The sequence below is a fragment of the Cydia pomonella genome, chromosome 19 (assembly GCF_033807575.1).
Source record: "Cydia pomonella isolate Wapato2018A chromosome 19, ilCydPomo1, whole genome shotgun sequence".
NCBI lineage: Eukaryota > Metazoa > Arthropoda > Insecta > Lepidoptera > Tortricidae > Cydia > Cydia pomonella.
In genome coordinates, this window is record NC_084721.1 from 15,181,749 (window position 1) to 15,196,183 (window position 14,435).

The window sequence follows — 14,435 nt, forward strand, 5'->3', positions numbered from 1 at the left end:
GACATTAATGATGTCATTTCCACAATTTGAAGATTTCCACAAAATGCAGAGTTGGCTTGGTCCGACTCTTCCCTACCTACCTACAACAACCAACCTACCTACTTACAATTTTACTAACAATAGCTTTCTTTTCAGCCTAAACCAGTGCAATCAACTCAAGCCAAGCAGCTCGCTGCAAACGACTCTGCCAAGTTGAGTGACGAGGTCGCCAAGCAGGGTGACCTGGTGCGATCGCTGAAGGCTGCCAAGGCTGATAAGGCTAAGGTCGACGCGGCTGTCAAGGCGCTGCTTGACCTTAAGGCCAAGTACAAAGCTGCTACTGGTCAGGTAAGCAGCATCTTAAGTCACTTTTGCCAAGTTGAGTGATTACGTGGCCAAGTAGGATTATCTGGTGCGATCACTGGAAGCTGATAAGGCCAAGGTCGACGCGGCTGTTAAGACGCTGCTTGACCTTAAGGTTGGCCTTGTTCTTGGGTACACGTACAAGGCAGCTACTAGTCAGGTAAGGAGCATCTCAGTCAATTTTGCCATGTTGAGTGATGACGTCGCCAACTAATATTATCTGGTGCGATCACTGAAGGCTGTCAAGGCTGATAAAGCCAAGGTTGATGCGGCTGTCAAGACGCTGTTTGACCTTAAAGCCAAGTACAAGGTAGCTACTAATCAGGTATGATAAAAAAAACTGTAATATTTGTAAAAGCAACAGTTTTTGGTAGTACAGATTTAGCCAGAGTCAGGTCTGATTTGCCCCACCATATAAACATTTACGTATTGCCTACACGTGCGTGAAATAATTTTAGAGGGGACCAGTTATACAGCAGCACAGCCAAAAGGCAATAGGGATAGGATATATGTTGTAAAATATTACAACATATCACCAATTGGTCGGTCTTTTAGTTTAGTTTTATATAAACTTACTACATTGTCAGATCATATATAATCTATTTCAAATGAAACAGGACTGGAAGCCGGGCGCTGCTCCTGCCGCGGCCCCTGCTGCATCAGGCGACTCTTCTAAGTTGAGTGACGAGGTTGCCAAGCAAGGCGACCTCGTGCGTTCTCTCAAGGCCGCCAAGGCAGACAAGGCCAAGGTTGATGAGGCGGTCAAGACCCTGCTTGACCTTAAGGCCAAGTACAAAGCAGCAACTGGGCAGGTGAGAAAAACTACTCGTTATTTTTATTTACAGTTTTAGTTTTATCTCTTTAATTAAACTGCTTACTTACTTTTGGTTTCTGGCCACAGTATTTATCCATTTAGGTTTGTGGTTTCCAACTGGTGGCCTCCATTTTATTTTAGAAAACATATGTTTATTGGTAAGATATTTAGGATTAATATTCTCGACCCTTGGAGCCTAAACAATAAAAATATAAAAGTGACGCTTTGGCCTAGCCTTGAATGGTCTTGATGGTAGAAAGTGGTAGGTATAAAAAATGTTAGAAATGTCTTTTTCTAGTTTTTATTGTACCACTTTGTCGGCATCATCTATTTATATATCCGTGCCAAATTGCAACTTTCTAGCACTTCCGATCTCTAAACAAAGTCGCCATAGCCTTTTTTTAGATCACTTCCACAAAAACCTATGTAACTCGGAAACTAAAAGTCGTGAAATGGTACTTTTTACTAAACACTCCCACAAATGTATATTATTGTAAAACACAGGAATGGAAGCCCGGCGCAACCGCTCCTGCACCCGCCCCGGCATCATCAGGCGACGCGGCCAAGTTAAGCGACGACGTTGCCAAACAGGGCGACCTCGTGCGCTCTCTCAAGACCGCCAAGGCTGACAAGGCTAAGGTTGATGAAGCGGTCAAGACGCTGCTTGACCTTAAGGCCAAGTACAAGGCAGTTACTGGTCAGGTAAGGATCATCTCCAATTACTTTGCGTGACTGTCGGTTTGGACTAATTTAAATTCTAGCTTCACCGTATTTGCGCAAACATTCGTGTTGCATTTCTTTGACGTGACACAGAAAACAAATTAGGATTTATCTGGTACTGGGCTCACAGTTGTGCTTTGTAACCATTGGTTCCATTCAAGTGCGGTTGGTAGCTCTAAATAGCGTCATATATCATATTTTATTCCTTGGTGGAATTCCATACGTCTGTGTCGCTCCGTACTTTAAAGTTAAATAGAAAGTGTTATCATAAAAATCTCGTGGACTCATCACGTAACATATGAACTTCAAGCATTTCTTTCAAGTGCTTTAGCCATCCATCTTTACTTATAGTCTGTTAAATACAATAATAATATTACATTTGATATATATATTTAAGGAATGGAAACCAGGCGCAGCCCCAGCGCCAGCTGCCGCACCATCCAACGATGCTGCTACATTGAGTGAAGCCGTCGCCAAGCAGGGTGACCTTGTCCGTTCGCTGAAGGCCGCCAAGGCCGAGAAGGCCAAGATTGACGAGGCTGTCAAGACTCTGCTTGACCTTAAGGCCAAGTACAAGGCTGCTACTGGACAGGTAATATATTTTCACAGATACCGAATAGAGTATATGAGACAGTTCGCGTTAACCACACGTAGTATTTTTCAAGTGTATCTGAGAGTTTCCCGCAAAAAACGATAATCGAAATTTCGTTATTTGCCGTTATCGCTCTTGCATATTTGGCAGATGACGATTTTCGATTTTTCTATGCACCGATATGTGCCGTGGCGACCGACCTTGCGCGAATAAAACGAAGTAAGAAAGTGTCATTATAAACGTTATATTTTCATAGAAATTTGGCACAAATGATGACACGGCCACATTTTGTCCTTGCAATTGCCATGCAGAGTTATCTTGGTGCAATTCTACCCAGGGATCGGAAACCGGTATTTATTGTATGGGAACGAAAACGGTATTTTTTCGTTCTTTGTTAATTACTTCATTTCTAATTAGGCAATCTAATAATACGAAGTCGTTATCTGAAAACACAACTGAGTCCTACATTTAGAGTATAAAATTAACCGAAATATATGGTTATTTCGATGTTTTTGCAAAAAACCGGTTCCCTGATTCTACCTATTTCTCGTGTTTTGCAAATTTCTCATTTGTAATAAAGCAAAAAATTATAACATGTATTCTGTACGTAACTGGTAAGGAGTAAAACCAGGGCAAGCGGAACGCTAGTATGAACTTGCACCGGATTAAATTCTTCTTCTACGACTCCTTATTCCTCCTGCCCCTACCATAGTTTAAGAGGCACCCCTCCGATGAAATCCCCAAGGACCACAGCAAAAATATAACGTGCCAAATTCTCGTCTTATGAAAACGTGATTGTGTTAGTAGAAGAGTGAGCTGGAAGGGGTAGACCTCGGCGGACTTGAATCAAATCTGGGAAATCCTGAAGAAAGGACAGTCCTTGCTCTTGAGAAAGTGAAAGAGGCATATCAGGATCGTAGCAAGTGCATATCCGTGGTCTCTGCCTACCCCTTCGGGAAATAGGCGTGATATATACTTGACGACCGATCTGGCCTAGTGGGAAGTGACCCTGCCTATGAAGCCGATGGTCCCGGGTTCAAATCCTAGTAAGGGCATTTATTCGTGTGATGAGCATGGGTATTTGTTCCTGAGTCATGGGTGTTTTCTATGTATTTATAAATATTTATATATAATATATATCGTTGTCTAAAGTACCCTCAACACAAGCCTTATTGAGCTTACTGTGGGACTTAGCCAATTTGTGTAATAATGTTCTATAGTAACATTTATTTATATATGTATGTATATATGTGTTAGCAAGTCCTAAAAACTCAAGACCTTCAATATTATTTCAGTTTATAAAATACAATTATTCACGACTTCGAACAAAAGACCTTTTGTACGTTATTACGTCACAATACGACCCAATATCCAACAGCAACTGTGTAAACATTCACGACACATTAAAGTTTATCGGTTGATCAGTCTTTACTGATATCTGGAGCATAATCGGTCTGTCATAAGTATTTTCCTTATAAATTAAAAAGTTATACTCGAATCCATAATTAGAAATAGTAAAGTGACAGTTGTTTGCGTATTTTTCCTGAGATTACCGCGTCGTACAAATCTTATACTTTTTATGACATAAGTTCCGAAAGCCGTCTCAATATGCCTGAATATAAAAATATTTCTAAAAACCGCTGTCAGATTATTCTTTCTAATTATGGATATCAGTTGTGAGTGATATTTTTAACACCCGACGCAAAAATACGTGTGTTTGTGTTATACGTTTGACGCCAATGTCTGTCTGTGGCATCGTAGCTCTCAAACGGATGGCCCGATTTCGATGCGGTTTTTTTACGTGAAAGCGAGTTTCCTACTCATACTCATACTCATTATTTATTGGTAATAGGTGATTACATGTCAACTTACATAACTAGTACAAATAACAAAAAAAAAAGGAATTGAAATTACAACATATTAATTAAAATACATTAGCTACTTGCGTAGGTATTCCTAGCAGTGGTTCTTAGCTATGTTTAATAAAAATTGATTCAGCAGTTTGAAGAGTATTAGCTCTTGTCCAAAATCATGTAAGGCATTTTTGGCATAATATGGTTTATTGCGTAGGGTTTTTTTTAGTATATGGAAACCCAACAGCGCTATATATATCTAGAACTTACAATAGAATTACAGAGCCAATTACAGGTTCTCACTTATAGAAATATAATAAATTATAAAAACTTTTTGCCCATCTTAATTTACACATATAAGTTCCTACAGCATAAGAACAGAGCCCCTAGTTTAAATTTATTCGATTTCGAAACGTGACCTACGCGTTGGCGTTAAGTCTAATTAGTATGGGATTAAGACACAGCGCGCCAAGCGGGACGTTTTGGAAACTCAAAATCTCATACAAAATGAGACTTAACGCAAACGCGTACGTCACGTTACGCCATTGAATAAATTTACTTTAGGGGTACAGATCTACTTCAAACATTAATTTAACAGTTATTGATTAGTGATTACTTTGCCACCTACTCGCAAAATTAATAATACGTTATTAGTTTTCCGTTATGGTGAGTGATATAACTTATTTGGCCATAATTCATGACTTATGATGACGTGATAAGTGTATTTTTTACGAGTATATTTGTATTTCTTTAACACGCTCGTACGCTAAAGATGGCCTAGATTTTATCGTCTATCATGGACCCGTCACTTTTTAATACGTAATAGTAAGTATGCAAGTGCAGGAGTGACGCATGACATGATAGACGATAAAAGTGCAACCATCATAGCCTTAGTACTTTTACAATCAGCTTGATAATTGTTATTAACCTTTTCAACGCCAAAGACCACTAAAACGGTCATCGTCTGTCGTGCCCGCGACGCCAATGACCATTAAAAAGGCTATGGCGGACGTTGTCAAAGCGACTTTCCTACTGTCAGTTAAGCTTCATATTCGCTCTTCACCAGTTAACTTTTTGGCGTCCATGGCATTTCTTGACACGTGTGGAAAAGCGTTGAAAAGGTTAACATTTGTGTGGTGGAAGAAATCTTCATTTTTAAGTTTTCACTTCACCATGTTTTTTGTTTGTTACGCGATATCTATGCTATATAATCGACTGTTGCAGAATGTAGGGTGATCATTTTTAATTATACAATATAAGAGTCATATTTTTTCTGTAATGTTGTGTGTGTGTGTGTGTAATGTAAAGTGGTTATTATATTTTGATGACTTATCATTATGGAAGGTGAAAAAAGTGTCCTTCAAAAAACCTTAAATATGTGGTGCTACAATACCTAGAATATTTAAAAATAAATTCAAATCATAGACAGCGCACTTCACTCCGTCAATAACGCCTAGGTTCTTAGCTACTCTAGCGCTACTCTGGAGAGATTTTGAACTATTATTTATAGCTGACAGCTGGATACTTTTGCAACAGTACTGCCTGAGATAGTATTCCTTACCTCCACCTTCCATACTTATCATATGTTGTATTACGAGGGACAGTTTTGTATTACGAGGTGTGCGGGCGAACCCGATAAGTCAAGCATATTGGTTTTTGGACTTCGAACATGGTTCGAACTATACGTGTGTAGAGATCTTATTTAAACGAAAAAATATCTGGACTTTTAAAGAGGTTCGCGTTTTAGAATATGTGAAGTGCATAGCGGGGAAATAGAAAGATTTGACAGCGCACACCGTGGCCAAAATGTCAACTATGATCTAAAATTCACATAATCAATGTCACATTGCTTTATCTATCTATTGCAGTATCTATGTATTGCCTATCGAAGGCATCATTTGGCACATACCCAAAAGCTGAAGAATTGTTTGACATGATGCCCACGGCTACTTCCCGCCACCGCCCCGCTCGCCGTCGGCAGGGTGTTCATCCTTACACCCTAGAACCTAAATATATATATATTATAGGACATTATTACATAAATTGACCAAGTCCCACAGTAAGCTCAATAAGGCTTGTGTTGAGGGTACTTAGACAACGATATATATAATATATAAATATTTATAAATACTTAAATACATAGAAAACACCCATGACTCAGGAACAAATATCCATGCTCATCACACGAATAAATGCCCTTACCAGGATTTGAACCCGGGACCATCGGCTTCATAGGCAGGGTCACTACCCACTACGCCAGACCGGTCGTCAATGGTCGCGTATTGTTCGGTTTAAGAGGAAGTTCCTCCCGCGGACGCTCCGGCTATGGAATGAGCTACCTGCCGAGGTTTCCCCGAGGGTCTACAGTATGAGGTTCTTCAAAAAAGGAGTGTACAGATTTTTAAAGGGTCGGCAGGCGTCTATAGGCTACGGTGACTGCTTACCAGGCGGGCCATATGCTTGTTTGCCATCGTCGTGGTATAAAAAATTGTTTTTTTAATAACCCTATTTTTGTTCAGGACTGGAAGCCCGGAGCAGCCCCCGCCCCCGTCAAGACCGAAGCTCCAGCACCAGGATCAGGGTCAGAAGTAGCAACAGTGCTGCAGCAGATAGCTACGCAGGGAGACAAGATACGGAAGCTCAAGGCAGACAAAGTTGAGAAGACCGTCATAGATACTGAGGTATGGTGTAACTAAAAAAAGCCCTTATGACCTAGCAGTAAGAGCGTGTGACTTGCAATCCGGAGGTCGCAGGTTCAAACCCCGGCTCGTACAGTTAGCATCAAAAGTAGCGGATCAAATAACGCTTCATAAGTATCTACCATTCTGTAACAGCTTAACAAAAAGTGATGTCTTTAATATAGAACAACTAAAGTCCCGGATAGACGTGCGAGTAAGTTCGCGAACTTACAGCTCGACGACCTTTTTCGCTCGTGTGCCAGCCTAAGTACGCGTACTTTACAAGCGAAAAAAGTCGTCGAGCCATAAGTTCGCGAACTTACTCGCCCGTCTATCAGCCACTTAAGACTGTCAAAGATATATTTTTGAACGCGAATTTTAGAAAATTATCTACATTTGGAAAAGTTATACGGAATATCAGATACTTTTGGCGCGTCGTTTCATCCGCTACTTTTGATGCTGACTGTACAAATGAGTTTGCAAAACTTAAGTACAAAATATCATTTAATATTTACCAGTCACTTTTCGGTGAAGGAGAACATCGTGAGGAAACCGGACTAATCCAATAAGGCCCAGTTAACCCTCCCTTACCTTAGGCCTAGGTTACCCTGGATTGGAAGGTCAGATGGCAGTCGCTTTCGTAAAAACTAGTGCCAATGCCAATTCTAGGGATTAGTTGCCAAGCGGATCCCAGGCTTCCATGTGCCGTGGCAAACAATGCCAGGACAACGCGAGGAAGATGATGGCGTGTAACTGAGGTTGTAAGTACGAAGAATTTCTTACATTGATTCGCCTTTCCTATCCCTGTTGCTCGTTCATGATTATATTGCTGTCCCGCTTGCACGTTCGTAATTATATAATTGCATCAACCAATCGCGTTGTAGCATTCCACCGAGGCACACCAAACGATCGAGAATTTTATGAACGGAACGGGCCTATCTTTACTTTTGAAATCTTTGTCTCATTGTCGTCATTGGACCCGGGTATGTCCTTAATATGTCCAAAAGAGAGGTATGGGCACTGTGAATGTCATCTCGCTGTGCGTGGTGGGGCACAGCACAACGGATGTCATTCCAGATCTAGTGCAGAGCCCAACTGGGGAAGTACCTCCACCTTACAGAGCACCGCAGCCAAATAACACTAGACCCTACTCATAGTGTTGTTCCTGCCGGTGAGTAAGGTTGCCTGAGCTCAGCGAGGGTGCGGAGTGTTAGGGTCGGCAACTACACATAGGCTACGGAGACTGCTTACCATCAGGCGGGCTGTATGCTTGTTTGCCACCGACGTGGTATTAAAAAAATATCAAATTAGGATCTTCTAATGAAAACGAGACACCTACATTGATTATTTATATAACTACCCAGAAAACTGATAGTTAATGAACTAGAACTCTTCATGAGATCGTAAAATGAAGGCATACTTTGTGAAACTTTATTTGTTCAACAAGAGAGGAAAGTTGGTTTTTCTTGCGAATGTTGATTTTCTCTCAAATTCTCAAAAACACGAGATGTAAAATAATTTTGCTCTCGTGTGACACATACAACTTTTCACCTCAGTAGTGAGAATATATAAAACGTAAAAAAAATCAACATCCAGTAAAGTTAACCACATTTATTTACATTCATGAATGAAAGGCATCATCATTATGACGAAAGCTTCTAGAAATATTCCTGTATTCATGGCCTGACGACGAAAGTAAGCTTGTTCGAGCTGCTGAGGTGAAAAGGTTATTTTATACAATTGTTTTCGCAGGTGAAGAATCTCCTGAACCTGAAGGAGCAGTACAAGTCCATAACCGGCACCGCGTGGACGCCTGACGCGGCCCCGCGCGCCGCCGCCCCCGCAGCTCACCCTCAAACTGAGGTACTCGCATCAGCTTATCATCATCATCATACCAAAGAAAATTTGAAATAGAGCTGTCGAAGTAAACTTTGTAGCCACTAAATTTACTGCCATCTTTCGATACATGATTAAAACTTTTAGAACGCCATTTGACTTTGATCCATATTCTTTCAGTGATATGTGTTTTTGTTGCATATCAAAAAGTGGCACCATCTACTAGAGCACCGACCGACCGGTCTGGCCTAATGGGTGGTGACCCTGCCTATGAAGCTGATGGTCCCGGGTTCAAATCCTGGTAAGAGCATATATTTGTGTGATGAACACGGATATTTGTTTCTGAGTCATGGGTGTTTTCTATGTATTTACGTATTTATAATTATATATTATATATATCGTTGTCTAGGTACCTACAACACAAGCCTTATTGAGCTTACTGTGGGACTTAGTCAATTTGTGTAATAATGTCCTATAATATTTATTTAATATTTATTTATAGACCAAGAAATGGCGACATCTTTTCGAGCCATCGCTCGCTTACTTCGACAATCCACCTCTATTTCAAATTCTCTTTGATCATACCTTTAACTGCGAGGCGCTGGGATAACTAATAGTGTTTCGGAACGGCTCTCTTTTGTATTTGAATTAAGCAGGAGAAATTGCATTTTATCCTCCAGTCAAAGTAATGTCATGCAAATTTTGAGTAATTTCCTCACGTTAGCTGGTAGGATCGACTTTCAAATGATGATTAGGAATATTTGTTAGCATTTATTTGGATTAGACTAGTTGTAAGGGTAATGCTCACAAAAGTTGTACGCACACGAGAACTCACGTTACGCACGGAACACGACGTAGGCACTGAAACATATGTTTGGTTTAATTTACACTTTTAATGAAAGCACTTGGATATAATTTGAAATAGGTTTTTAAATGTATTACGTTGGTACTCTTTTTAGGGTTCCGTAGCCAAATGGCAAAAAACGGAACCCTTATAGATTCGTCATGTCCGTCTGTCTGTCCGATTATGTCACAGCTACTTTTTTCCGAAACTATAAGAGCTATACTGTTCAAACTTGGTAAGTAGATGTATTCTATGAACCGCATTAAGATTTTCACACAAAAATAGAAAAAAAAACAATAAATTTTGGAGGTTCCCCATACTTAGAACTGAAATTCAAAAAAACTTTTTTCATCAAACGTGTGGGGTATCTATAGATAGGTCATCAAAAATGATATTTAGGTTTCTAATATCATTTTTTTCTAAACTGAATAGTTTGCGCGAGAGACACTTCCAAAGTGGTAAAATGTGTGTATCCCCCCCCCCCCCCCCGTAACTTCTAAAATAACAGAATGAAAATTCAAAAAAAATAACATGATATATATATATCATGTTTTTTTTTTTGAATTTTCATACATATGTATACATTACCATGCAAACTTCCACCGAAAATTGGTTTGAACGAGATCTAGTATAGTACATTACGATACAAGTGCGAAAAATAGGAAATTCGAAACGAGTGGCGATAAATTAAAACACGACCGAAGGGAGTGTTTTAAATCGACACGAGTTGCGAATTACCTATTCGCACATGTATCGTACAACGTTTTACAGTACATATGGCCCTTTAAATGTTCGACACAGTAACATAATATGCTACTTCTCGCACTAGTGCTATAAAGTAGCCCCATATGTACTGTAAAGTAGTTTTTTTTAATACGTCATAAATGGTACGGAACCCTTCATGGGCGAGTCCGACTTTATTACTTAAATATTTTCGTAACACACGTGAACAACCATACGTGAAAACAATGGCGTCAAAGTCGAGAGTATCTTCAAATACAATGCAATACAACTAGAAACTACGTCAATGAATTATAAAATTAATATTGTCCTCGCGGATGGTGAAAATGTTTGCGTTTCACTTGGCAGCAAAGTTTGTTCAGCCCTCGTACGTTGAAACCCTCGCAACATTGAAGATTCCACGTTTTCGATTTTGGGGTATTTCGCTTGCTTGGGTCTAAATATTTACTTATATATTACCAGTGGGGCGACACTCCTCCTTTCGGCTTTTCCCGGCTCCGGTCGGCTCAGCATTGCTCCGCGCAATTTATTAGGGTTGGCACAACTTGACGTCCCTACACGTGCACGGCCACAGATAAGATAATGATGTGAATTTTGACAACCCTAAATGGCCGAAAGGGATAGTGCCATACATTAGAAAGGGACAGCATAATTCGTCCATGAATCGCTGTCAAACTTCGGTTTTGTAGGAAGTGTTATTTCTGTATGGTAGTACTATTATTTATTCTGTGATATTACTTATTAGCATAAGCGCTGGTGGCCTAGCGGTAAGAGCGTGCGACTTGCAATCCGGAGGTCGCGGGTTCAAACCCCGGCTCGTACCTACCAATGAGTATTTCGGAACTTTTGTACGAAATATCATTTGATATTTACCAGTCGCTTTTCGGTGAAGGAAAAAACATCGTGAGGAAACCGGACTAATCCCAACAAGGCCTAGTTTACCCTCTGGGTTGGAAGGTCAGATGGCAGTCGCTTTCGTAAAAACTAGTGCCTATACGCCAAATCTTGGGATTAGTTGTCAAGCGGACTCCAGGCTCCCATGAGCCGTGGAAAAATGCCGGGACAACGCGAGGAAGAAGAAAGACTTATTAGCATGAGGAGTAAACAACAATTTTGCCCCTTCGTTAAATAAATATTTATTTTATTTTTATAGGCAACTGCCACAATGAACGGGGACGCGAAAGCCGCCGCACTCGCGGCAGAAGTCGCAAAACAGGGCGACGCTGTACGAGACCTCAAAGCTAAGAAGGCTGATAAGGTATGGATACATATATTAGCTGAGAAATAGGATAAGTTCGCTAAGAAAAAAAAACATTCAATACACGCCGATTTCCTCGTACTTCAGGAATAATAGCATATTTTAGAGGCAAAATATGTACATCACTGAAACTTTGCCTGCCCATACCCTTCAGAAAGGGTAGGACTCGGCAGATCCTGATTTCTAGTGCTAAGATAAAGGTTATAACCAAAGTTTCTTTGATATACATATTTTGACGCCAAATTGTCATATTTACCTGTACTATGGTGTTTACGTGCGACACGCATACATTTACAACTTAAGAGGCTGTCAACACCCAATGTCCTTGAAATTGATGTTACTGAAACAGTTTTTTAAGAAAGACTATTTGTTTTAGTCAAGTAAGAAAAATATATGTTCATATTAAGTCAGTGTGCGCGCTTTAGGTATTGACAGCCTTTTAAGGGCGAGCGGTGAATGGCTCAAATCTGATGAGTAAGTATGTTTGCGTGCGGAATCGGCTAATTATGAAGTCACAGTTTTGTCCTACCTCTGTCTATCTGTCAATTCTGTGGTCATATCACAATTCTTTCTCCAACTGAAAGAAAATGCCTATTTTTACCCGTGTACGGTATGAGTTAGTAAAATGTAATTTACTTTAACCAAACTAATAATGTAAAATGTACTTGTAATTTACTTTAAATGTAATTTACTTTAACTTCTGATAATTTGTTATACATCCTAGTATATAATTGGGTAAAATGTTTATGTAGAACCGGCTCGGTGGATCCCAAGATACAGGCTCAGCCTAGTTTGAGACACACAGGACAGCATTGGTGCAACTTTTACCATGTATTATTTTATGATAATATTATTCTCTTATTCTAGTTACCTACGATTTTAACAGCTTATATATGTATGTTTTAGGCATCTGTTATCATTATCAGGGCCGTAGCCAGAGTTGAATTTAAGATAGGGCAGCCGTAATTACAGGTAGGGCGGAATATCTATATTATCAAAGTTGATGATATTTCTTAAAGTAGGACATGCCCCATTACGCCGTATTATCCCCCATGTTATACCGTAGCGTTTGTGTGTATGACACGGGTGACCCAAGCTACATTTTTATGACGGATTTGAAATAGGAAGTTTTTTTTACAAAAAGAACCGACGTTAATGTCATTTAATTATCAGAGAATAACCTTCTTTGATGGAAAGCGAAGCCAATGTCTCATAATCTAATTAAGTAAATTCTTAACTTGCGGATTTCTCACAAGTGAAGAATTTCTCAAAAAATCTATTAGAATAACCCCAATACAGCTTTAAAAAGACTTGTGTTGTTTGATTATTTTATAAATAACAATGATATTATAATATAACTATAGATTTTACAGAATGTTCTTAGTCGTTGGACTTTAACTATGACGGGAAGGTGACAAACACTAGTCGCTTCTTTTTTACTCAGGTATTCTGTTAATTATGCTGTCTCTTTTACGCCTTTTGTATGTAGGTGAGTGTGTGCTGCCGTGACATTGGGGGCATTTTATCCCCTTGTTATGTTAGGGTATATAATATATATAGTTTAAATATCATTGACAAACGCCCTTCGCTCTTCACAGGCCACGATAGACGCAGAAGTAAAGAAACTTCTAGAGCTAAAAGCCAAGTACCAGGCCGAGACGGGAACGGCGTACGTCGCTCCGGCTGCGCCGCGCGAATCCAAACCTAAAGAAAAGAAGGAAAATAAGCCTAAGGAGAAGAAAGAAAAGCCGAAAGAACAGGTAATAAACTAGCCTACTAGCTTATAAACGCGAATTTGATAGCCTCTGTGCAGGTTTCAAGGAAGGGTCAAAAGTAGCTCGAAATGGTTTGTATAATAGGGACCGTGCGCGTTGGAGGATCTGCCATCTTGTGGCCTGAATCGGAACAATAAACATGTACATTCTCACGTCACGTGTTTTCTTGTGCATAGTAGGTTCTGCCATCTTGTGGGCTACATTGGAACAGTAAACATCACATTTACGCCTCGCGCCAAAAATTTGACGGCTCCTGTGCTGCCTCCTACAGTTCATGCACGCTCCCTATATTACACACGGTTACTGCGTCGCCAGTTCCTTTTTCTTTGAACTTGGCTGGACACGCTTTCGTGTCTAGATAGGGATATTAACGGGTTCTTACTCGACGACCGGTTTGGCCTAGTGGGTAGTGACCCTGCCTACGAAGCTGATTGTCCCGGGTTCAAATCCTGGTAAGGGCATTTATTCGTGTGATGAGCATGGATATTTGTTCCTGAGTCATGGGTGTTTTCTATGTATTTAAGTATTTATAAATATTTATATATTATATATATCGTTGTCTAAGTACCCTCAACACAAGCCTTATTGGGCTTACTGTGGGACTTAGTCAATTTGTGTAATAATGTCCTATAATATTTATTATTTATTTATTTATTATTACTGACAAGTTTCTGCAGTTAGCGTGGTCAGAGCTTAGTTATTTGATCCTTATATAACATTGGGTAATTGTACTATAAAGAAATCAATAATATTGTTCATTTCAGTCACCAAAGCCCGCCAAGGAGGAATCCGCGAGCGGCGTGAAAAAAGTGACTCGGCTGGGACTCGAAGCCAGCAAAGACACCGACCTGTCCGAGTGGTACTCGCAAGTCATCACTAAATGTAAGTTTAATCTCAACTGGCCATTGTAGACCTTATTACCTTTGTGATACGATTCACTATAGATCATTCGCGTTAAGAATATAGTGACTCATCGCTGTTA

The 14,435-nt window shown here is 40.0% G+C and overlaps 1 protein-coding gene across 2 annotated transcripts in view; it reads left to right on the forward strand.

Annotated features, from left to right (window-relative positions):
* The window catches only part of LOC133528291 (bifunctional glutamate/proline--tRNA ligase), a 112,176-nt gene that overhangs the window by 61,787 nt on the left and 35,954 nt on the right, over positions 1–14,435 (forward strand). For both annotated transcript variants that reach the window (XM_061865622.1, XM_061865621.1), the window contains exons 14-22: positions 136–327; positions 960–1,154; positions 1,661–1,858; positions 2,274–2,468; positions 6,841–7,002; positions 8,752–8,862; positions 11,574–11,678; positions 13,277–13,438; positions 14,218–14,335. In XM_061865622.1, coding sequence (XP_061721606.1) covers positions 136–327; positions 960–1,154; positions 1,661–1,858; positions 2,274–2,468; positions 6,841–7,002; positions 8,752–8,862; positions 11,574–11,678; positions 13,277–13,438; positions 14,218–14,335 — 1,438 coding nt within the window. The remainder of the gene's footprint in view (positions 1–135; positions 328–959; positions 1,155–1,660; positions 1,859–2,273; positions 2,469–6,840; positions 7,003–8,751; positions 8,863–11,573; positions 11,679–13,276; positions 13,439–14,217; positions 14,336–14,435) is intronic.